The 26,551-nt window shown below is 38.0% G+C and overlaps 1 protein-coding gene across 1 annotated transcript in view; it reads right to left on the bottom strand.

Moving 5' to 3' along the window:
* Positions 1 to 6,305: 6,305 nt before the first annotated feature.
* Positions 6,306 to 26,551, bottom strand: part of LOC124555987 (ornithine decarboxylase antizyme 1) — a 147,242-nt gene continuing 126,996 nt past the window's right edge. Inside the window, exons 4-5 of the mRNA XM_047130032.1 lie at positions 8,673 to 8,758; positions 6,306 to 8,453 (exon numbers count right to left, since the gene is read on the bottom strand). Of these exons, the coding sequence (XP_046985988.1) occupies positions 8,338 to 8,453; positions 8,673 to 8,758 (202 nt within the window). The 3' untranslated portion in view covers positions 6,306 to 8,337. The remainder of the gene's footprint in view (positions 8,454 to 8,672; positions 8,759 to 26,551) is intronic.

The raw sequence follows: 26,551 nt of genomic DNA, 5'->3' as shown, positions 1-26,551 counted from the left end.
CATGAAGGCATGGTGGTATCTGTTGAATTGCACTAATCGGCAGGGGCATTGTCCGACAGGGTGAATGTGGCTGGTTCCGGCACACGTGGGCTGATCACTCATTCACTGACCAGGACTTGCTGTCTGGCTGTGGCCTCATTACTGTTCTGGACTCCAGCTTCTGCTCCAAGGTCTCCTACAGTTTTATCCCATTACATTTCTTGCCTTTTTTGAAGAAAATTCACCCTCGAATTCTGGCTGAAAACAGGCACTAATTTAATTACATACTTTTCATGGTTCAATTCCCAGTGACAGTTTATCACTATTTTATACTTCTTTTCCTTGTTGGTAATGTTAGCACTTGGCTCACACTTGAGTCCATATGTCCTCATTTACACACTCTTCACTTCGAATCACTTTCTGAGTTCCATTAGCAGCTACGTCACTTCACATCATGGGAAAGGAATGGGGTTCAGGAGAAATGTCTTATCTGTGTAAACTCACTATCCTCCCCACTTAATATTAACATGCTAAAATTCTCATTTCCCCTCACTGACATCTACCAATCACAGAGAAAAACATTTAGAAAAATTCTCATGTATCACATTAAGATACATCCTGCATTTACAAAACAACATTATACGCATTCTGACGCTGAGACCAAAATGAAACCAGGCATTCTTTTACATTTATCTATATGTGCACTGTTTTGTCGTCTTACCATTGTGAATTTAAATCAGTAATGAAAACTTTCTACAAAATAAAGATATCTGTGGTAGCTTTTCCATTGACGCATTCTATATGTATTGACTGGGCAGAACTCTTAATGAACATAATTCACAAACTTCAAACTCACAATACGTCAATAAACGTACACAATACTTCCGTCATACTCATAATTCTAACTTCTTAGCTTCACAATAACTCTCCAATACTTCATAGTAAACCTCAGTATCTCCACAGATACCTCTCATTCCAACAGAAAACAACTATTCCAGTGGCCCCCCTTTATTGAGATCTCCAATGCCACAGACTTACTTCTTGCGTCACAGTTGCTTTCCATCTACTCTGCCCATAACACACCTTTAAGAAACTTTGTAAAACTATTCTGTCACAAATTTCTACAGACACCATTGGCAGATTTACTGCTATTATGTGCACTGTCTCCTGGCAAACCTGGAATGAACTGGTGCCTCACCTGATGATCATCTCGCATGTGTATGGCACCTCTGAACATTGCTGCTGTGGGTCAATCACCATAATGTAAAGACATGAATTCTGAACCACCCTACTCAGCTGCAACACACCATGCCATACTTCATCCATGCTGGGTTACCACTGGTTACATCAACCTTATTACTGAACATGCTCGGTTCCAAAAACACACATATTCCAAGTATAATCTAAAAGCTTCTCTAACTTGTCACCTAAACTTTAATTATTTGCAGTTAATCACTTTACTTAATAAAAACAAAACTTAAGGTTACTTTGGCCTATTCCGAAGTCTTAGAACCCACAGTTTCCCCACAACTAAGCCAGGCACAATCTGAGCACTGGCTGGCATAATGGCCTTTCTGAAGGCAAACCCAACAAGTCACATTGTGTGACTCAGCCGGCCACATATTGCCAAGGTTATTTTGATTATGCTGCAGTTTTACTGTGAAGCCCTTATATATCCTCCATACAGTCCTGATCTCTCCCCATATTTTTGAAGGCCTGAAGAAAGACATTCATGGCTGTCGATCTGCGCTGGACAAAGAGGTGCACGCCTGGGTAAAATCATGGTTCCTTGGCTACTGCAAACACTTTTCCAGAAAGGCACTGACCGTCTTGTCGATACATGTTAACAGTTACAGCTGTTACTTTTGAAATACTAAACAGTTTATTTACTTTTTTCTTCTCTCTCATTTTCATTTGGCTGTTGCTTATGAATGATTGTTCTTTCTTAAGGATGGAAAAAGATTAGTTGGAAGAAAGTTATGAAGACTAGTATAAGCAGTTAGGTAACTCATAACATTAGGTTAATCCTCTTGGAATCATCAGTATTAGAAATTGTGCCTTTTGAAGGCAATTACACTGTTTACCATTGCACGGATTCTGCAACTACTACTAACTTCTTCAGATGTAGAAGACTGTCCAGATTTTTTGATTGGATGAGTGTAAAACCAATGAAACATGTAAAGAGTTGTGAGTGTTTGTGAGACATACATTCCATGAATACCTCATTAAAAACTTGAGATATTTTACCAGAATCAAAATCAAGCACAGTACAACTTGGATACAAGTGCCGCATGTGTTGCCAATTGCTGACAAACTTGCTTCAACAGCTACCAACTGCTTTAGTGCAAAGCTCATTTTGATGATGTTGCTTATTCAAGCATAGACTTAAAACAGTGGGCAGGTCTAAAAGGAGTGTTGTGACATCACACCACATTGGGGTCATTAAATATTCTACATCTACATCAATACTCTGGAAATCACATTAAAGTACCTGGCAGAGGGTTCATCGAAACACCATCACAATCCTCTATTATTCCAATCTCTTATAGCGCACAGAAAGAATGAACACCTATATCTTTCCTTACAAGCTCTGATTTCCCTTATTTTATCATGGTGATCATCCCTCCCTACGTAGGTCGGTGTCAACAAAATATTTTCGCACTCTGAGGAGAAAGTTAGTGATTGGGATTTCGTGAGAAGATCCCGTCGCAACGAAAAACACCTTTCTTTTAATGATGTCCAGCCCAAATCCTGTATCATTTCTGTGACACTCTCTCCCATATTTCATAATAATACAAAATGTGGTGCTTTTCTTTGAACTTTTTCGATGTACTCTTTCAGTCCTATCTGGTAAGGATCCCGCATCACGCAGCAGTATTCTAAAAGAGGACGGACAAGTGTAGTGTAGGCAGTCTCCTTAGTAGGTCTGTTACATTTTCTAAGTGTCTTGCCAATAAAACGCAGTCTTTGCTTAGCCTTCCCCACAAAATTTCTGTGTGTTCCTTCCAATTTAAGTTGATCGTGATTGTAATACCTAGGTATTTAGTTGAATTTACAGCTTTTAGATTAGGCTGATTTATCATGTAACCAAATTTTAACGAGTTCCTTTTAGCACTCATGTGGATGCCCTCACACTTTTCGTTATTTACAGTCAACTGCCACTTTTCGCACCATTCAGATATCTTTTCTAAATCATTTTGCAGTTTGTTTTGATCTTCTGATGACTTTATTACTCAATAAACGACAGCGTCATCTGCAAACAACCGAAGACGGCTGCTCAGATAGTCACCCAAATCGTTTATATCGATAAGGAACAGCAAAGGGCCTATAACACTACCTTGGGGAACGCCAGAAATCACTTGTTTTACTCCATGACTTTCCGTCAGTTACTACGGACTGTGACCCCTCTGACAGGAAATCACAAATCCAGTCACATAACTGAGACGATATTCATAAGCATGCAATTTCACTACGAGCCGCTTGTGTGGTACAGTGTAAAAGCCTTCTGGAAATCCAGAAATGATCTGAAATCCCTTGTCAATAGCACTCAACACTTCATGTGAATAAAGAGCTAGTTGTGTTTCACAGGAACGATGTTTTCTAAACCCATGTTGACTGTGTGTCAATTGACAGTTTTCTTCGAGGAAATTCATAATGTTCAAACACAATGTGTGTTCCAAAATCCTGCTGCATATCGACATTAGCGATATGGGCCTGTAATTTAGTGGATTACTCCTACTACCTTTCTTGAATATTGGTGTAACCTGTGCAACTTTCCAGTCTTTGGGTACGCATCTTTCGTTGAACGAATGGTTGTATATGATTGTTAAGTATGGAGATAATGCATCAGCATACTCCAAAAGGAACCTAATTAGTATACAGTCTGGACCAGAAGACTTGCTTTTATTAAGTGATTTGAGTTGCTTCACTACTCCGAGGATATTTACTTCTACGTTACTCATGTTGGCAGCTGTTATCAATTCGAATTCTGGAATATTTACTTCATCTTATTTTGTGAAGGCATTTCGGAAAGCTGTGTTTAGTAACTCTGCATTGGCAGCACTGTCTTCGATAGTATCTCCATTACTATCACGCAGAGAAGGCATCAATTGTTTCTTGCCGCTAACATACGACCAGAATCTCTCTGTTTTTTCTGCCAGGTTTCAAGACAAGGTTTCATTTGGGTATCTCGCATTGAAGTCCACGCTAAATTTTGAGCATCTGTAAAAGATCACCAATGTTGGGGATTTTGTGTCTGTTTAAATTTGGCAGGTTTTTTTGGTTGTTTCTGCAACTGCCGTTTTGTGTACCAAGGTGGATCAGCTCCGTCATTTGTTAATTTATTTGGTATAAATCTCTGAATTGCTACCGATACTATTTCTTTGGATTTAACCACATCTGGTCTACACTTATATTATTTATTTGGAATGAGTGGAGATTGTCTCTCAGGAAGTGTTAAGTGAATTTTTATCTATTTTTTTTAACAGGTATATTTTTCACTTATTTCCAAGGATTTGGGGATTAAAATATTCAATCTTGCTACAACAACCCCGTGGTCACTAATCCCTGAATTGGTTTTGATGCTCATTATTAACTCAGGATTATTTGTTGCTAAGAGGTCAAGGGTGTTTTCACAACTTTACTATTCACATGGGCTCATGAACGAACTGCTCGAAATAATTTTCAGAGAATGCATTAAGCACTATTTCAGATGATATATTCTCATATTTTGTGATAATACATTATTATGCACTGATGAACCTCCCAACTCTGGGTTCACCATACCACAAGTCAGTTATTATTGGCAAAGTTCCTTGCAGCACTCCCCATTTACATGATCCCGAGGGCATTTGTAAGTTACGAACTACCAGGCAAACTTATCCCATGGTGCGATACATTGACAACTTACATGGCTGGAAGAATTATTTATGGCAACCAAATGCAAGAACAGATACCACCTATTATCTTGAATGAGCCATGCCTTTAGAAACTACAAGTTCTTTTAGCACAAATAGCCAGAGCTACAATACAAGGTAACTATGTTCTTAGTGGTTTTACCAGTCAGTCAGTAGAATATAAAAGCATTACTCTTGCGGATACACACAAGCACCTGACCCGTTCAACAATTATGCATGCTGGTCAACAAACTCCACTGCCGCCAGCTGCTACAAGAATTCACCATAAGAAGAATGATATTTAGATAATAAAGAATCTTTCTGCAAGTGCATGTTGACACTCACTTCATACCATACCATACCATACCATACCATACTTACCTGACCATGCACTCTTGTTCATGTAAGAATTTTGACACACATTCCAATCAATGATATGTATAAAATTTTTTGTGGACACTTAGCTAGTCAGTCAGTCAAACAGAAAGGGTAACAATCAGTTTATTGTATGTCAGCCGAAATGAGCATTTACTTCCCAAAATTTGGACATGTATTTTGATTTTGTTCAGCTGTCTACAGACACTTCTTTTTTAACCTAATTCCTCAGATTGTTGCTAAACCAACTTCTCATACATTATGATTTTAACCATTAAAAATAATGTAACATTGAATTTTAGGTGTATTAGGGGGGTGGTTGAGAGAAAGACGGTGTTGGGGAGAGCAGGGAAACTAAGTTACTTGCCTTGGGTACCAAAATACCTATTACTGGCCCTGGGAATGCAGTCGCTAGCAGGAAGGCATATTTTTAATCTTTTCACATATATTTTCAAGTGACTACAAATGAAATATTCAAACTCTCAAGATACTTTGTGCATTATTTTGTTTTTAAGTCTCAACTGGAAAGTTGCACAATTGCCATTACCTGAAGTATAAAACTGACAGAGCAAACCAGTTTTAATATTCTTGATACCTCTAACAATTCTGTATGACAATACTACATTACAAGGAAACAATAAAATCCAGACTGCCTTAGTTACAATACCAATGAATGAAACAATATTCATCATAAAATGTAAGCTGGGTTCATTAAGTAGTTGCAAACTTCTGTTTTAAGTTCACTTAATTGTTTGTTACAACAATTTGCTGCACTGAAGCTGAATGACAATATAGTGCTCACTGTTTATAGAATTCAGGGAGAAATGTCTTGACAACAAAAATAACTATAAAAGACCAGTACAACTAGTAACTGCACCCCATTTCTTATGGTCTTCAAACTGCTTTGTGGAGCTAAGATACTAATGAAATATTTCACTGAAGAGGAAATAAAATGAAACTAATATCACACAACAGCAAAACTCTTATTCTTCGTCTGTTACGATGGTGGTTACAGGTATATAGAAATAATATCACCACAAATTGAAACAATGTAACTGTTTTTCCCACAATTTATTCATGACTGGGATAGACGGGAAAAATTATATTGGCACTAAGTACCTTCCTCCATACAGTTAATTATGGTTTGAGAATAACACAGTTGAAGCAATATGATAAATCAGTTGTTCTACATACAAAGCAACAGGACTTTAAAAAAAAAAAAACACCAGTTGACATTGTCAGAAACCTTTTTAGTTGAAATAGTGTAATTAGTACTAATTCTTATCATTATATAACCAAATAATTACTGACTCCAACATCACACAAGAATTTAAAAAATAATTTTTTTTGCAAAATTTAATGTAACTCATACAGTGCAATCATAAGAAAATGTAAATCATATTGACAGTAAGCCACAGTAACATCTACAAAATAATGCTGGTGTACAATGATTGAACTTTAGGAGAAAAATTCTGCTAGGTGGCACAACTTTATTGCACTAAAACTATACCAACGGAAACAATACACATCTGCGCCTAAGTAATAAATGAGATATTACATTATCATATAATAGCAGTAATTATAATAGTAATAAAAAGTTACAATTAAAACCTTTTAGAAAGTATATCCGAAGTAGTAAATTAAACAAGATGCAAGATGTGGATATTGAGATAAAGGTCCAGGCCATTACAAGGGTAGAATAAGAAAATATAACTTCCAAAATAAAAGTGGAATGGAGGACAAGATACTTTTGTTAACTTTGATGATATATTAATTACTACACTAAGTTCCAATCAGCACGGGGGCAGCATATCAACATTCTGTAACTTTATATGTATTTCGACATAAAACAGAGTGTGTTGTAAATACTGAACTACACAGTTATTTAATTTTGCTCTTAAGTGTCATCAAACGAAGCAGAGTGGGTGAAAGGGCTGATAATGTATTAACATCTTAAATACCTCTCCTGCCTGTCACTATAACAGCAGAGAGAACAATATTGGAATATTGTATATATGAGATTCTGTGCAGTTGTTCACGAGAGCATTGTTGCCATTAAACTGACGGTGCACATTTTTGAAACAAACAAATTAACTGCATCACTTCCTAACTAATCCAACTTTTAAAAGCACTTTCTTGAGATACTAAATGAAACTAACAAATTTCTGGAATGGAATCACAGATGAGCACCTATGCTTGCCAGACAAATGTGTCAAGATTCAACTCCACAATTATTACACCCTGTTAACTGAACACCTTGTTATTAAACCTCATTAATTCTGTTACACCTTCATGCCCTCGTCTATGCAAAACATTCCCTGAATTACCAAATAAATGGAGAAAAAACAACACAAAAGTAAAACAACGTTAAGAAATGATCAGACAAAACTGATCTTTCAAAATATAATAAGGAAGAGCCTCAGTATAACAAATATAAATAATATTACAATTCACATGCTATACACAAAACTCATTTTTGTTGAAAGTTTATAACAAATAGCAATGAACATTTTATTTACCAGCCACCAAAGTTGCTGTTTGTATCCTGAGATGTTTACCAAAAATTTTTCCTTAATTAAAATCAGCCTCAAAAAGAATAAGAGCCATTACATAAATATAAGGAATTAGGGCTACACAGCGACTACAACTCCTAACATTAGTGCTATCCAGACATTTAACTTTTAACTTATTTAAGTGTGCAAATGAGAAACCTAATATTATTGCAAATGAAATGCATAGTCAAGAATGTAAACATTTTGGTGTAGACCACTTAAAGATTTTTGTCAACCAGCTTTAAAAATAAAAATGTTAAGTTTAATCTATATATATTAACACACTTTCTGAGCCATGTCCAATAAAAATCTTTCATTATAAAGATACGCAGTTACTTCCGTTCATTGTCAGCATCTTCTTTCTAACAATATACAAACACAATTTCAATTTACCACTACAGGGAAATTAACGGGTGTAACAATTTCAAGCTGTATTACTGTTTCACTTATCCAATCTCAGGGCATAACAACTGGAATTAAAAATTACAGGTATGGCTGGGCAAGCTACAGGCAGCAGTCACCAGAATAAAATATTTCTAGTCAATAGAATATAACATGTAGAGATTGGTTGTATCAGATGCATTAGGAATCAGTGGATGTCCAGGTGCCAATGTTGAGAAGCCAAGGAACATGAAGGTCCGAATTAAGAGAGCTGAAACAAAACCAACCAGAGAACATTCAATAATAAATTTAAGAGAAACAAAAATCATATTTCAAGTCAGATTTTGACCATGCAAGTAAAAATACTCCCAATGAAACATTGTGAAAGTTTTTTGTTTCCAGATATTAACAATGACAAAATGAGATAAAATCTGCTGTCTTCAGAGCTTCAGAGCAATATGTACAAATTTAACATAAATTTTTGGCTTACCCCTGTCACTGCGTTCCTTCTTGAAACATACGATGACCTGTGTGCACTTTAAGACCTCCTCTGCATACTCCAAGAGTGATACGAACCTGCAGAGCAGGACAACAAATAAATCAGAAGCCAAAAGAAAAAGAAACGTTAAATATCAAACTATGGCCATTGAAGGGAATATTGTATCCAGCAATTTTTGAGAATGATCTGAAATCTTGTTACCAACTTTACCAGCCACACTGGTGCATATCCACAGAAGTAATACAATTCCTATTAAAATCTGAGTGCCAGCTGTTTATGTAAAACAGTTCTGGTGGCGTAAAATTTAGTGTTTCTAATATTAAAGCACAGAAAACAACAACAATCTAAAAGAAAACCAGGTAAAAGACAGGAAGGAAAAATAGAAATGGGCACAACAAATCTTGACAATTTACTACCGGCCAACATGTCGAGAGAGAGAGAGAGAGAGAGAGAGAGAGAGAGAGAGAGAGAGAGAGAGAGAGAGAGATTTTCCGAATACAGACGCCGTTGCTTAAGCCAGGAAACATTTAATGGATTGTTGTGGGAATATATATTTACTTCGCATTTGGATTCACTGGAAGCCTGACCCATTACCACTGCACCACATCAACATACTGAACACTCACCATAAATACAGGTTTTTTATTTTGTGGGGGTGGATAAGGGCGGTAGTGATAAGACAGCACAGACATACCAATTATGAAAGGAACAACTAATGGTCTATGGTGTTCAAGCCAATTTATGACTTACTGGATTATGCACTTTTAATATAAATAGAAAAATAATTTTCATATTTTAGCAGAGCAACTGAGTCAATATTTACCTCATATTCACCCTGTGACAGTCATCACGTTTCCATACCAACCTGTTGTACCTCTTAAGAACATAACGACAAACTATCTGATCAGATGTATCCAGAAACCTATTAGTGGACATTAATACAGGGTGTCTACACCCTTCACCTTTTCTGTCAACTAACTTTTTTGGGGTCACTTTCAATGAAGTGTCTTAATGTCTGTGGATAAATGGTAGCTCTTTCTTCTACAAGAGCTGAAACCAGAGAAGGTAGTGAAGTTGAACACTGGGGTCTGGAGCAGAAATTGACATAAGTCATTTCATAGGTGTCGGGATTCTGGCCATGCCAGCCATTTCAGAAATGATGTTAGTCACCAACCGTTACCACAAACATGCTGCTTTATGACAGGGTGCACTGTCATGCTGATACAATCATCATCTCCAAACTGTTCCTCTACAGTGCTGTGCACAGTAAATAATACCATAAAATCCTGCCATATTTAGTGCTTTACGTGCAATAAGGTGAAAACACCAACCACAAAAAACCACTCCCATACAGTAACACCAACTCATCCGAGCTTCACTACAAATGATGGCAGGTAACGTTCTCTAGGCAGTTGCCAAAATCACACTGTTCCACTGGATTGATACAGCGTATAGCACAAGTCATCACTTCAAATCACTCATTTCCAGTCATCCTTTACCCAGCGACATCCCACACTATATCACCTTAAACGTCATTTAGCAGTGACTACAGAAGTATACGGCTTATGAGGAGCTGCTCGATCACTGCACCCCGTTCTTTTTAGCTTCTTACACAGTCACTGTGCTAACTGGTAAAGTTTGGGAACTCCCGAGTGATTCCTTCCACCAATGTTATTTAACAATTTACAAACATCCTCCACAATGCTCGATGGCTCCTGCCTGTCAATACAAGAGGTCTGCCTGGTCTTGGTTTAGCTGTGGTTGTTTCTTCGCATTCCCATTTCAAATCAAAAGTTGACTAGGGTAGCTTTAGAAGGATTTAAAGTGTGTCTGATGAATTTGATACTCTTGTCAAATCCAATGATTAGTACACATTCGAAGTCACTGAGCTCTCCTGACTGTCCTATTTTGCAGTTACTGCTTCTCTACTAACAACACTGTATACCTGTCTCATCATACTGGTGGGCCCACCTCTCATGACATCTAGTGGTCAGTTTCGCTTTACATATGAGTGTTCAGATACTTTCGATCGAAGAGTATGGAAGCTGTACTGAGCAAGCTGAAAGTTTGTTTTACCAGTACATAGCACACTAAGCAAGGACACTGTACACAGATAGCACACCATGCCACATTGACATTCAGGGGATCTCCACTTCAGCACTTGTGGGGCATTTGCAAACTGCAATATTGCCCGGGTTGGTCCCCTAACACTGAATCACTGAACGATTAAAAAAAAAATAGAGCTATCAAACTACAATATCCATAAAAACAGTAGTACAAGACCTTTATATAAAAATTTTAGTGGCCTTCAAATGAAATTACATGTGTGAACAGCATATAACACCAACTAAACTTAGCACCTGATGCTTCACTTATAAATCACTACTTGATTCTATAGCATTTGGTCTTGCTTCTTTGAGGACAGAAACTGCTGCATTACAGACCCTCTAATCTAATTCAAAATTCCTGTTTGAGTTGTTATTTACTGATAGAAACATAAATTTTTAAACTGTAGTTCATCAGTATGCAAAGGTACTGTCTCTGATGTCCAATGTATCATTCAGGAAATTGGGCATAAGACAAAGTGTCAAACCAACTCAAGTGCCCGAACAATACACAGTTTCTGTTTAATACACTAAATCCAAATTAAACTAACTTAAGATGATGATTGCGATGCTGTTAAGAAACTAGACTGCATCGTTGTCAGTACTTTCAACTGCAAAATGGTCAGCTGCCACTGTGGTGATAACACAAAGGGAGAACTATGGCTTATTTTATTCGAGAGGTCTAGCAGCTTTATATTAAGGTGTGTTCAGTGAGTATTGTGATAAACAGATAATTTCTGAAGCACTCTACAAATAAAAATAACATTGACCTGATACAGGGGTGTTTTTTTTAAATTTATTTATTATTTTTTTATGGTTTTAGGGCGCAAAACTGCTACGGTCATAAGCGCCCAGTCTGTGACTTAGGAAAAGGCAGAAAAGGGAACGAAATTCAAAAAATTGGAGAAACTAAAAACAGAAGGAAAGCTTAAAAAACCACTATAGAAGGGGGTTGGTTGTCCCCAAAAAGAGCTTCAAATGACTGACGTCATCTCACTGGCCCTAATAAACTCGAGAACGCGATCGGCTGAGCGCGTGTCATCTGCTAAAACGGACGATATTTCAGGCGACAGCTGTAGACGAACGCGTAACGGAGTAAAATAGGGGCACTCAAGTAAAAGATGTCTTACCGTCCACAGGTGAGAGCAGTGGGGACAGAGTGGGGAGGATCACCACTGATACAGAGTGTCAGTACACGGAGATGACCCAGCAGGTGGCTGCTTCAAGCTCAAACTGTGGTGAAGGGGTTTCATCCTCCAAAGCCACCACTAATGTTGACAACAAAACTGGTGGACCATAACAGTTTATTGTAGAATTTGCTTTTCTCATGAGAGGAGATGTTCATCTGACATTTCATCATCTGTGAGTGAGATGTAGGGTAGCACCCAACTTCAGTTTCTTCCTCGCATTGGTCAAAGTAGCACACTAAGCATCTGGACCACTGTCAAAGGGACACCATATTCACATAGAGGTCAATATCAAGATAAAATCATAGGGGAGACTGGTGTGATACAAAAGAACATATGGAGTAAAGAAGCAAAATGTGTGCAGTACTCTAAGCTTCCTAACCTGAAACTAGGTGCAAGCTGAAATAGAATGGAAACTATCTACAACACTACACAACAAATTTCCAGAAAATAATGTAATACACCTGATACCTTGCAAGTGCAACTAACTATATGCTGGTTCATTTGGGGAAACTGCCAAAGGGGATAATCAGCCATGTAACAATCAGACTGCTTATGGCCTTAAAAGTAGTCAAAAGTTAACATAGCAAATTAGTTTTCTTTACTCCTGTTTGCTGTTTTTCCATTATCAGTATTTTTCACTAAAGTATGGTTACTGTTTAACAAAAGAACTTTAGGCCAAGGGTTCATATATTTTAACAGAATTCAGGATATTTTCGAAAAATACAAAAATGCAGGACAAATGAGTAAAACTCAGGACATGATAGAATTATCATCAATACAGGCTTAATAATACGAGGCGTGTTTTTTAAGTAAGTACCGTTTTGAAATTTTAAAAAAGGACATGCTAAGATATCCAAATAATTTTAATTTTACATGAAAGCCTGTACCTTAATCTATGCACTGACGCCATTACAGTCTGATTCTTCCTTGTTTACGTTGTGTACTGAGTGTTCAAGAGGCCTCCGATAATCTTGAGTCCCTCCGACTGAAGTACGGGCTGTTATAAGATTTCTTAGTGCTAAAGGCCTAAAAGCGATCAATATTCATTGTGAGATCTGTGCAGTTTATGAAGAAAACATTATGAGTGATGGAATGGTAAGAAAGTGGGCGAGAGCATTTAAAGATGGCCGCACAAATGTGCATGATGAACAACAGAGTGGGCGTCGTTCGGTCGTTATGAAAGTTTGGTGCAGGAAGTGGACAATAAGGTGAGAGAAAACAGGTGCTTTACGATTTTCTCCTTGCAGGATGACTTTCCTAATGTTTCTCGTAGTGTTTTGTACGACACTGTAACCGAGCACTTTAATTACCGAAAATTGTGCGCATGTTGGGGACCGAAAATGCTGACGGATGCGCACGAAACCAAACGTTTAGACAGTGCATTGACTTTCCTTGAGCGGTACCACAATGATGGTGACTATTTCTTAAGCCAAACTGTTACAGGCGATGAAACATGGGTGGCCTACGTCACACCAGAATCAAAGCAACAGTCCATGGAAGTTGAGCAATGCCATCATTTTGCTGCAAGACAATGCCCGTCCACATGTGGCGAATCAGACCAAAGATCTCATCACGTCTTTTCAATGGGAAGCTCTAAATCATCCTCTGTACAGCCCCGATCTTGCGCCCAGTGAATACCATCTGTTCCTGCACTTGTGCACTTGAAGAAACAGCTGGGTGGTCAGCATCTTCAAGACGATGTGAAGTCAAAACAGTGGTGATGCAGTGGTTAACAACAAGTCAGGTGGCAGACTTATGAGGAGAGTATTCAAAAACTGGTACAATGTTATGACAAGTGCCCCAATATTGACAGAAATTATGTAGAATAGTAGATTAAGATATTAGAGGCTTTCATGTAAAAATAAAATTATTGAGATCTTACAAGGGAACCTCCCCATCGCACCCCCCACAGATTTAGTTATAAGTTGGCACAGTGGATAGGCCTTGAAAAACTGAACACAGATCAATTAAGAAAACAGGAAGAAGTTGTGTAGAACTGTGAAAAAATAAGCAAAATATACAAACTGAGTAGTTCAAGGGAAGATAAGCAACAATAAGGACGATAGGAATGCAGGTGCGTCGTGGTCTCGTGGTAACTTGAGCAGCTGCGGAACGAAAGGTCCTAGGTTCAAATCTTCCATCAAGTGTAAATTTTAATTTTTTATTTTCAGTTTATGTGACAAACTCTTATGTTTTCATCACTTTTTGGGAGTGATTATCACATCCACAAGAAAACCTAAATCGGGCAAGGTAGAAGAATCTTTTTACCCATTCGCCAAGTGTACAAGTTCGGTGGGTCGACAACATATTCCTGTCATGTGACGCACATGCCGTCACCAGTGTCGTATAGAATATATCAGATGTGTTTGCCTGTGGAGGAATCGGTTGACCTATGACCTTACGATCAAATGTTTTCTGTTCCCATTGGAGAGGCACGTCCTTTCGTCTACTAATCGCACGGTTTTGCAGTGCGGTCGCAAAACACAGACACTAAACTTATTACAGTGAACAGAGATGTCAATGAACGAACGGACAGATAATAACTATGCAAAAATAAAGAAAGTAAAATTTTCAGTCGAGGGAAGACTTGAACCAAGGATCTCTCGTTCAGCAGCTGCTCATGCTACCACGGGACCACGGCACTTCTAAGCACACTTCATCCATGATGTTACTTATGTGGCCCATGGACTACTCAGTTTCTATATTTTGCTTATTTTGTCACAGTTCTCACAACTTCTTCCTGTTTTCTCAATTGATCTGTGTTCAGTTTATCAAGGCCTATCCACTGTGCCAACTTATAACTAAATCTGAGGGGGGTGCGATGGGCAGGTTCCCTTGTTAGCACGTCTTGTTTTAATTTGTAACGGTACTTACTTAAACAACACGCCTCTAAATTCTTTTCACATAATATACCATACAACGAATGAGAGTAACAGTATTTGAAATGTTGATGTAAATATAAACACAAATTTCACACATTTTGTACTGAAGATGATCGTGCACAGGCTCAAGGAAGGCTAGCAAATATGGTTTTTACAACTGCCAGAGCTTTTGCTGTTTCTAGCTTGAATGTGTTCATTCGCACACAAAGCTGTAATTGTAGAAAACACTCCTGATAGATGCATTATATCCTGTAATAGCTAATGAAAATTCAACCAAGCTTCTATGTTTTAGACAGAGTCACTCAGCATAAATATCAGGAAAAATTTCTTACCATTTATCACTGACAATTTCACATTGCAGTCCAGCAACTTTCTCCAGTATTTACTTGCGTAACAATATTCATCAAACAGTTCTCCCTCACACACAAAAGTTTATGACTATTTTACAAAACTACACAGTTACTGAATACTAATCCAGCTGATGGTTTTATGGCCATCCACAATCCACTGGCTAAAGAGATCCCAGAAATAGTTCACACCACACACAAACACATCCAATGCAGGTATCACAGAATGTGATAGCGATATCTAATTGATCAACTGTCACACTTGCCAACTTGTGTAGCTGCTGTTTTACTGCAGATGTCAAAAATCTTAGATTTTCAGCTTTCTAATTTGTTAGCAACATGTTTATTTCATCCGTAACTTCATTCAGGATGATAAACATGTCAAGGTACAGGAAGTATTACTTTAATGCTTGAAAAATACAAATGACTTAACTGGTAAAAGAGAATCATCTAGCAAGTTTTTTCATAAGACTGAATATATCAAACACCTAAGACATACAAAGTCAAATGGCCTGATTTCAGTTCACTAGCTTTTGCATAGCTAACAGCACAATTTCCTTTGTGACAACTAATCTGATTTTCAGATACAAGCACAAGAGATTATTGTTGAGCAGCAATTTAACTGTGTCAGCTGTGCAGCCCACGGACTCGGGTTGTGCACCACTGTGTGATATGCAAATTTGGCTTCTTGCACCAAACGTTATCCAAGTCTAACTATCTTCACCAATAAGTAGTCATCAATTTTTGATCCGTAAGAGGTAAGTGCAGTTTTATGTTTGTTCGACTTCATGTGACCTATTGGTGTATAACTTTTAACGCAGTCCTCAATTTCACACAAATTGCACACTCAATATTGCCATGTTTCTGAAAAATCTGAATTCTTGCAGTCTGTTACTGTTTAATGTGCACTTGGAATTTCCCATGATTAACAAAGGTAATATAAACTTTATTTAAGTCACTGTCACAAGCATTGGAAACAACCATAAAACAGTTCAACATTCCAAAGTTGGAACACTTGTAAATGTTTACAAAACATGGCATGATCCATTTTGTGGAAGAATTTGTATATTGTATCAAACTTTATAACCAAAAGTTTAGATTTTTTAAGCAAATTAAGTGCTATGGCAATGTTCCAAAACTTCATGCAAACAAAGTATTTTATCGGAATAGGTGAGTAGGAAGAATCTTTGCACACAAGGCAAAAATATGGAACATTTCACTGTTGGCAGACAGAGTTTAGGGACACTGGGGCATTTCACTGAAAATCTGGACTGTCCCAGAAAAATCTGGATAAATGGGGACCTTGTTTATGCCACAGAATACAATATAGCATTGTCAGTTACCTTGGTGTAAATGATCGAATGTCTGTTAATGCAAATATGCCTTGGTACTCAACAAGCACCATTTTCCTACCTTTGCAGTATTTCAGGATTATGCCTGGGAGGTTTGAGAGCATATATGATAAGCCAGAAGAAGTGAAATATTGTCCCATTTCAGTGTCTTGCAAGTTGAATGAAGCTTTTCATAAAAAATGGAACACTCCCTTTGAACAGGATCGACATGAAGAATTCAACATTATTTTATATATAAAGTACTCTTTTACAGTGTTATACAAAAATAAAAAATGGAAGCTTTAATTTATTCCTCACTTAAGATGAAGGAACACTCAATTTGATATACTTTATTAACTCCATCACACTTATGTACATACAGATGCAATACATGTCACACAGTCTAAGTAGACTTAATCTGCAAATGATGTATGAGAATGTGCTGAAGATTAATGCCTCTGTACCTGTGTGAACATTCTTACACCTTTTTAAAACACAGATGTAATTAACATTCTATATATTTATTCTTTGTGTCTACATATTTATTTCCCTACATAGTCACCATTGCAATGAACATTTCTCCCAACAATATACCAGTTCATTGGAACCTTCACTGAAGAATATTTGAATATGTTGACGGACCAACAACCTTATGTCTGCCTGCATTGCTTCATCACAACAAAGTGAAGTCCTCGAAGGAGTTTTGTAAGTTTTGGACAGGACAAAAATCTGTTGGAGCCAAGTTGGAACTATATGGAGGATGATGGATGACAGTGAACCCCCAGCAACTGATAGTTGAAGATGTCACGCCACCCGTATGTCATCTGGCATTGTCATGGTGAAGGAGAGGGTGCTCCAGGAATGAAACCGTGCATTGAAGTGTGTTGTATGGTGGGTTGCTGCACCCAACTGTCTCTTCACAGAGAAATCATACTGAATCCATCAAAACATACTTTTAAAGTGAGCAACTCCTCTTCCCCCCCCCCCCCCCCCCCCTCCTATGGTATCATATCTCAGGATTTCTTGGCACAATTGATTAATGGTGTGCTTGTGTGTGTTCAGCCAAGTAGTAGTTCCCATATTTTTGGTCAGCATTTCAACATCTTCCTCAGCTGCTGCAAGCTGTGTTAATTATGTGTACTCCCTACCTATACTCCAACTTGACAAATATTTTTGATAAGTAGCAAGAACACTGAAGCATGTAGCAGGTGGTGGAGAGTATAACACACACACACACACACACACACACACACACACACACACACACAGAGAGAGAGAGAGAGAGAGAGAGAGAGAGAGAGAGAGAGAGAGAGAGAGAGATTGATTTTTTATAGTTAAAAATATCAATGTGAAGGTTCCCTATTACGTCTTTAAATCAGATTCCAAGGCTAAAACAACAAATTCTTTACTATATGTTCCTGAAAAGTTGAGATACATGAAGTTTTCTGTCATTACATTAAAGTATGCTGGTTGTTCTGGAGTGGGGACATGTAGATTTGCAACTTCACATATGGCATTTGTTGGGTGGTCACATGACCAATAACGGGACAATCATATCAGATATTTTGTAACCATTTTGCTCCACACATTAACTCACCACTAAGCAGCACTTTAACTACACTTATATTAACACATTGCATACAGCTCTGATTTTTTAGTTTCCACAACAATCTGTATTTATCAGTGTTAATTGTTTTATCATACAAATATGTTACTTCTCAGTAAAGAGAAGCTCATCAGAGTACTAGACCACACTGTTACCAGGCAGTCATGTGACCCACGACTATAGCACTGTAGTCACATGGCTAATCTGCAGGATTAGTGCTTGTTTACAGCACTCGCTACGCAAGCGCATATGGACACACACAGCTGGCAGTTCATTCACTCGGTATCGTGCAGCACTCACTCAAGAGTGATGGGCAACAGCTGTGTGGTCTTGCCATAGGGATAGGGAAACAGACTATCCACACAGCTTTGACAGAACGTAGGGGCACTAACGCGTCCGGCAAGCATTCAAATGCATTTTGATTTGGAATTTCTTTTGAGCTGTCAACTTTCCATGTTTTTTATGGAGAAGATGCGCACACTATACCTGAGATTCACCAAGTGTTACTACAGTATAATGAAAATTTAAGTGATAACATAATACAGAATGTTATTGAAGGTCATTGTTTCAGTTGTGGAGCTGTATATTTCCATGAAATAAAAGCTGATGAATTAATGCTCGCTTACAGTACGCTGCCGAAATTGCACTGACATTTAGACATATTTTGAACAGAATAATTTTAAAAGATTTATTTTGAGAGTGAAACAACACACTATGATTGTCAACTTTGTTTATAATTTACTAAAAAACTTCAATCCAGCAACATCGTAGCCTTTTGTGAATAAATTGGGCAAGTGAACTAGTTACATTTGATAATATGAACAGAAAGAGAAAGGAAGCATAAGGGGTATTGATGTAGAAAGTTGGGTATTGTTCGAATACATTACTATCTGGATAATTATTCGAATAAGTAGGTCATTCAAACAAATTTATTCACCAATAAATTATCTATGAACTAAAACAACAAAGAAAATAATGCCGCTATTTCCTTTGTTTACTTCTTGTACAAAATTAGTTTTCATTCCCTTGGCTCAGTGCAGTTTCTGTTTTATACTAAACTTATCAATGATCTGTCCAGAAACATGACTTTGTGGCTCAGCGGCTATGTTCCAGAATACAAAACTTCCTTCAAGAGCTTTCCTGACTTACAGCATAACAATTTAAACATAAAAATGCTTATAGGCAGACAACCTCAGCAGTTTGGGCTTTAACACTAGGCAGCAGCAATGTTAATTAGCCTATTTAATCAGCCAGCTGGTGGTTAGTCATGATTGATCAGCCGAGCACACCATCACAACAAATTGACTAACTATAAAAATTATTTTTCCGTGATTTTACTTTGTTTAAGCACTGCAGATTATAAATTCACTTCATAGATGTGGGAGCTTACAGAAAATACTGTGACTTGGCTATTTTTATGCAATCAACTTTGCATGAAACTCTCGTTAATAAAAATTTACAATTACCACAGAAAAATGCCCAGTTCAACAAGGGTGTACTGTTGCCATGCATCACTGAGACGAAGCATTTGGTATACCTGAAAATTTAATGTGCCCTTATGCAGGAAGGAGTTACACAATAAAAGAACCTTTAAAAACTGACTGTCTCCGACTATGCGGATTGTAGAATACACACTGACAAAAGACTGAAGAATAGAGAACATTTCATCGCCAATGGATGTTTGACATGAATTTGCAATTGCCGTGATAAATTCATGCCGTGTCTTTTAAATTAAATGTGCCAGAAAGATGGCTATAAATCTGAGGACACATTGTATATCCCCCAGAAATGGAAATTCCCAAGTCCTATAAGCTGTTGAAAGTCATCATGAAATCTGTTTCATGATGCTAAGGTCTGGCTGGTTCAACAAGTTCACAGACACTGAAGGCGGCCACAAATTCTCCACGAGACGGCCTGCTCACAAATGGCAGCATGGAACCACCTGGGTGTCGTGGCACCCCAATACGCAGGCTGCTACAAAATGAGTGAACAAAGTGAGAACTATGTGGTTCCTCAGCATTAATGTCACTACACTTTTAACCTAAAGTCTCCTAAAACATTTAATGCATGTTTGCTGGATGTCTGGAATCATCCAAAATGTTTTAGGATTAATTCTGGGTGAGATTGCCATTAGAATATGGAATAGTTTTTCAATCCAACATCCATCTACGCAATTATGTTGAGCTCTGAGATTTGAAATTTTTGGAAGAGACATTGGGTTAGAGTATATACCAGTTCGTAATATTTCAGCGCGCACGCGTGCACACACACACACACACACACACACACACACACACACACACACACACACACACACACACAAAACTTTTGTACTGTTAAGGTGTCAAGGACATTTCTAAGACTTTCACCTTTCTATACTAACTGCAATTATTGCAGAAAAGTCTTACCTACAATTTAAAAACACCAAGTTCACTTCTACTATTGTTCATGACCAAGGGAGGCTTACAACAAACTTCAGACATATAACAGTCACAGAAATGGCAAAGAAATAGGGCCATGAGCTTCAAATGACAGATTGACGTAAAAAGTTTTTTTTAGGAATGTGATTTGAGAAGTGAAGCTACAATGGATCACAACAATTTGCCAAGAACTACACTGGAATTGACAAGATCTCAATTTTTGGTGCTGATGACGATGATCTGAAGGCCATACACTGAAGTCATGATTAAAGAGGAATTCAGGAGTGCATTGCATGTGAAGAACATATTTCCCTTGGTGTCACAACAGTAAAGCTAAAATCAGCTGAAGCTTTATTCTAAACATCTTATCACAAAAGGTTGTTCTGAAAACTAAAAAACTGACAGTACATTCGTTTGATATATGACAAAGTATTGGAGCAGAGCTATAAATGTAACTGAACTTTAAATGTATCTATTATCATTCACATTTTTTATTCACAGATGCCGAATAACGGTTTTTATTCATGTAAGTGAATAATGTTTTGAATAATATTTTGAATAATATTTGTTATTCATGAATAACAAATGGTAATTTATATCTGTATTAGTTATTCATCTTTTATTTAAATTTCACCCAAGTCTAGCACTAAGCGAAAGGCATAGCGTGTGCGTGCACTGTAAATTCACAGCCTGTGTGCATGTGCATGATATCCACATGGCTGATGAGGCTGTGCCAGCTGGGTGTATATGCACTCACGTGGCTGTCGTTACCATCGGTAATCTTCGGTAACTTCCACCAATATTTGCGAAGTGTATTGGTGCTTTCACTTGCACACCACAGGTGCATGCAGGCCATGTGAAGTGGGGTGTGTGTGTGTGTGTGTGTGTGTGTGTGTGTGTGTGTGTGTGTGTGTGTGTGTGTGTGGTGTACAGAATCAGTGCAGTACAATAGCTGTGCCTATGACACCAATGTTAATGTAGTTACCGAGTATGTTGGTGCATCAACAAGGACTGTTCAGCTTGTCTAAAAGGGAAGGTATACCATTCCCATCACTTTACACAGCATAACAATAGCAGTCTTACAAAAGTCCTAACCAACAGTACTGCAGACGAGCATCACACCTTGTCAATGACAATGTGTCCACCCCCAGTAGCTGTGTGGTCAGTGCGACAGAATGTCAGTCCTGAGTACCTGGGTTCAATTCCTGGCTGGGTCTGAGATTTTCTCCGCTCTAGAACTGGGTGTTGTATTGTCCTAATCATCTTTTCATCCCCATCGTCGCACAAGTCGCCGAAGTGGCATCAAATCTAAAGACTTGCACCCGGTGAACGGTCTACCTGACAGGAGGCCCTAGTCACACGACATTTACATTTTAATGACAATGTTTCAACCAGACAGAAATGACCAATATTGATTAATTCAGGTCTGTTGCTACTAGTTTCTGAGTAAACATGGTGAAGGGACCTGCATGCAATGGATACCTGTGGTTTAGTATCTCGCAAAAGGCTACTGTTCATATGGACACAAAGCCACACGTCTTTAGTGTGGTCAAACAACAAAGGAACTTTAGAGTGCACGGTGACCCAAAAGACCATAATATTTTAAAAATTCAGTACTTCACAGAATAGTATAGGTTAAGAGGTAAAAATTGACATGTGTGAAATGTCACAGGGCTTTATTGATATGAAAAAGTGCACAAAATGACCAACACATGGTACTTCATATGATACACAAGCAGTAATTAGAATAACAATTGATTTTTAGCAAAGCTATTCTTTATAACAAATGCTCAACATGTCTTCAACAATACCTGTAGTTGAAGGACAATGTTGTGAAAACCACTCTACAACATATCAGTAGGTACAGTGAGAAGTTGTCATACTACTTTGGATCTACTCCCTCAGTTTACAATGAGCATGAGCCGAATGTTTATTTCAACATTCTCTGTGACCAAGTGTCCCTTCTTCTACATCTTCATGATGGACATGGTGCGAACACTCCTGTCTTCCAAGATGACAACAGCAGTCTTCACAGGTGTGCATCATACATTCCTGATTTTACTTCCACACAGGAACCGTATCACACTTTGACTCGTCTACTGAAGCACCCAAATATCAATCCCATATGAAACATTTTGGACCATTTTTAACAGCAAGTGAAATGCAAATCAACATCCCCACACTTCATTAACATTATGGGACCTTATAGTTAATGAATGGCCTCAGCTGGATGTGACATACATGAAAAAATTTCTTGACATTTCCTCGCCGTATTGAGGCCATTTTTCAAGACAGTCACTGTTCAAAAAATTTGTGTACTGTATCTTGGAGCTGACTAATTCTTTTTGTTTGGTGTACTTCAATGTAAGCAATAACTAACAATTTAAATGCATGGTCAGATATCACAGCTTAAAGTTGAAACCTCTCTATGGAAAGATCATTGCTTTAGTTCAATATATAACAAATTTTCCTGTCACTTTAAACAAACAACTCTGCCGTCATGCATTAAGCTAGGAATACACTGCAGCCTACACGAGCTGAGTTTCATCCTGCCTGAGGGTTTTGATTTTTTCCAAAGCTTGATTGTTTTTTATACTCAAATTGTCCGCTTGTTGAGGAGCTTATGTGATAACCATATTATTACCCTTTTCACTGGTGTGGGTGTGTGTGTATACATCCTCTTATACTGTTCCACAGGTTTTGTGGATGTGTGTATATATGCACTGCTTGGATTTTCCTACAGTGCTACGTACATCTGAATGCGTAAGGGCTGCCGACCTCTCAATGCTGCAGATGAGTTACTTTGAGGTCTTGGTGAATAAAAGTTTTGAGTATTTATACAACATATGTGGCTCATTGCATGCTATCACTTGCAGAAAATCTCATTTCAATATTTTTAATAGTTTATGAGATGACTATTTTTACGACCATGTGATTCGCGATGCGCATGGATGTGAATCGGAGGATCGCACCTGACTGTTCTCTGGATACTAAACCCAAAACTAGAGAACAAAATGAGAGATTCTTCTGCTCTCAATTTTAAATAAAATTTCAATGCCGTATCTGCATTTCATTCACTGCAATGTATGAGCTAAAATTGGCCACATGCAAAGTTTATATAATACATTTTTACATCTGTGAACGCTGACTTTATGCAATATTTTATTTAATTTGATACAGCACAATAAGTATGATGGAAATTTAGATCTTCATCAAGTCAAGGTATCAGACTAAGGTGTGCAAAACAATTTTTTTCACGTAATAGTTTTCAAAAAGTCAGAAATATTTCATATTGGCCACAACACTGTCTCAGCACAGCCACCAGCATTTAGCAAGCAATACAGCCATAATGAAAGCCATCTTAACATGGAATGCATAGAGCACGTCTGTAGCAGTGAAAGGGTTAAGATGGTTTTTTGTATCATGCATGTACAAGCGGCATCTGCTGTTTAGTAAATGGTTTCAGAAAATAAAGGAAAACAGTGTTACAGAATCTTAACTGGCCTTCAAAGCAGTCACCACCACTAGTTACAACTCACTTCTGACAGCATTTGTAAAACTGTTGGAAATTGTCAACAAACACTTCTAGAGGAACCTCTCTCAGCACTATGCTCACGGGCAATGTGTGGGAAACAAACCTTTCAGAGCTAATTTAAGGCAGGAAAATAAAATGTGGCTCTGAGCACTATGGGACTTAACATCTGTGGTCATCAGTCCCCTAGAACTTAGAACTACTTAAACCTAACTAACCTAAGGGCATCACACACATCCATGCCCGAGGCAGGATTCGAACCTGCAACTGTAGCAGTCGCGCGGGTCCTGACTGACGCACCTAGAACCGCTCAGCCACACTGGCCGGCAAATAAAATGTCTGCCAGCATCAAATGTGGAGAATAAGGAGGGCTTTGAACAGTCACCTTGTGTAGTGCAAGATAGTTGAGCATGCAGAGATTGCAGATATCCAACAACACATGATCAGGAACTTCCTGGCAGATTAAAACTGTGTGCCAGACCGACATTCGAACTCGGGACCTTTGCCTTTCGCGGGCAAGTGCTCTACCAAGTCCTGCAAGGTTCGCAGGCAAGCTTCTGCAAAGTTTGGAAGGTAGGAGGCGAGGTACTGGCAGAAGTAAGGCTGTGAGGATGGGGCGTGAGTCGTGCTCGGGTAGCTCAGTTGGTAGAGCACTTGCTCGCGAAAGGCAAAAGGTCCCGAGTTCGAATCTCGGTCTGGCACACAGTTTTAATCTGCCAGGAAGTTTCATATCAGCGCACACTCCGCTGCAGAGTGAAAAATCTCATTCTGAATACATGATCACATTGCTTCAAGTGGAAGCAATAGCTGTTTTCAACAGCTTTACAATCTATGTCAGAGTTGTGTTGCAGCTGATGATGATTACTTTGAAGGCCAGTAATAGTACTTTATTTGCAACTCTCTTTTCCTTTATTTTCAGAGTCCATTCACCCAACTTTCTAGACGCACCTTGTATTCCATATGTATACATGTACTCTATATGGCCCCATGAACCATGGAACTGGCCAAGGTGAGGTGGCTTGCTTATTTCAATGATACAGATAACTTTATCTGTAAGTGGAACCACAATGGAGGGGTGCTTGTGGAGAGGCTAGCCAACTTTGTGGTTCTTGAAGAGGGTAGCAGCCTTTTTACTAGTGGCGGTGTGTCAGTCTGGATGATTGACTGATATGGCTTTCTAATATGAGCCAACATGACCTTGCTGTGCTGGTACTGTGAGTGACAAACCAAGAGGAAAGCAAATGTTAACTGTAAGGTTAAATGATGATTCATCCTGTTGGGAAAATGTTTTGGAGGTAAAAACAGTCTTACCTGATTCACATCTCCCAGCTGGGACTACTCAGGAGGACTGGTACTCTACAGGTCAGATGTGGAATTGTTAGATCCCTAATTAGGCATGTAGGTTAGAAAATTTAAGAAGAGAAGTGGATAGAATGGTGTAAGATGTAGTAGCAATTAGTGAAGTTCAGTGACAGGATAAACAGTACTTCCGGTTAGGGGCATACAGGGTTATAAATAAAAAACCAAATGCAGTTAATGCAAGAGTATGCCTAATAAGAGTAAGAAAACAGGAATGTTGGTAAGCTACTAAGAGCAGCATAGTGAATGGTGTAGCCAAGAGACACTAAGCCAACACCCACCACAGTAATTCAATTTTGTACGCCAACCAGCTCTGCTGATGATTTAGGGATTGAAACAATGTGTGATGCCATAAAAGAAATTATTCAAACAGTCAAGAGAGGAAAATTTAATTGTAATGAGTGACAAATTTGGTAGCAGGAAGAAGGGGGAAAGGAAAAATACGGGGGAAGGAATGAAACAGGTAGCCACGTGGTAGAATTTTGCACAGAGCCTAATTCAATAATTGCTAACACTTTAAGAATAATGAAAGAAAGTTGTACACCTGTAGACACCAGAATGTTTTAGATTGATAATATAATGTTAAGACAAAGATTTTGGAACCAGATTTTAAATTTTAATATATTTTCAAGGGCAAAAAAGGACTCCAAACACAATTTATTTATTGGTTAAGAACTGCAGATTAAAATTGAAGAAACTGGAAAAAGATAGGAAATTAAGGAGATGGGACCTGGATAAGTTTAAAAGATCTGATAAGAGTTTCAGAAGGAAAAATCAAGCAATGACTGACTCCAACAGGGGAAAGGAATACAGAAGATGACTGGGTAGCTTTGAAAGTTGAAGTAGCGAAGGCAGCAGAAGATCAAACAAGCAAAAACACAAGGCCTAGTAGAAATCTGTGGATAACACAAGATATTGCATTTAATTTATGAAAGCAGAAAATTTAAAAATTCAGAAAATGAAGCAGACAAAAGTAAATACAAATGTCTTTAAAAAAGACTGACAAAGTGCAAAATGGCTAGAGGACATACACAAATCTATAGGATATAAAAATAAAGAAAATATACATAAAGCCTACAGGAAAATTAAATTTTTGAA

The sequence above is a fragment of the Schistocerca americana genome, chromosome X (assembly GCF_021461395.2).
Source record: "Schistocerca americana isolate TAMUIC-IGC-003095 chromosome X, iqSchAmer2.1, whole genome shotgun sequence".
In the NCBI taxonomy this organism is placed as follows: Eukaryota; Metazoa; Arthropoda; class Insecta; order Orthoptera; family Acrididae; genus Schistocerca; species Schistocerca americana.
The sequence above is the reverse complement of the archived record's forward strand: the minus strand, read 5'-3'. Positions and strand labels throughout refer to the sequence as shown.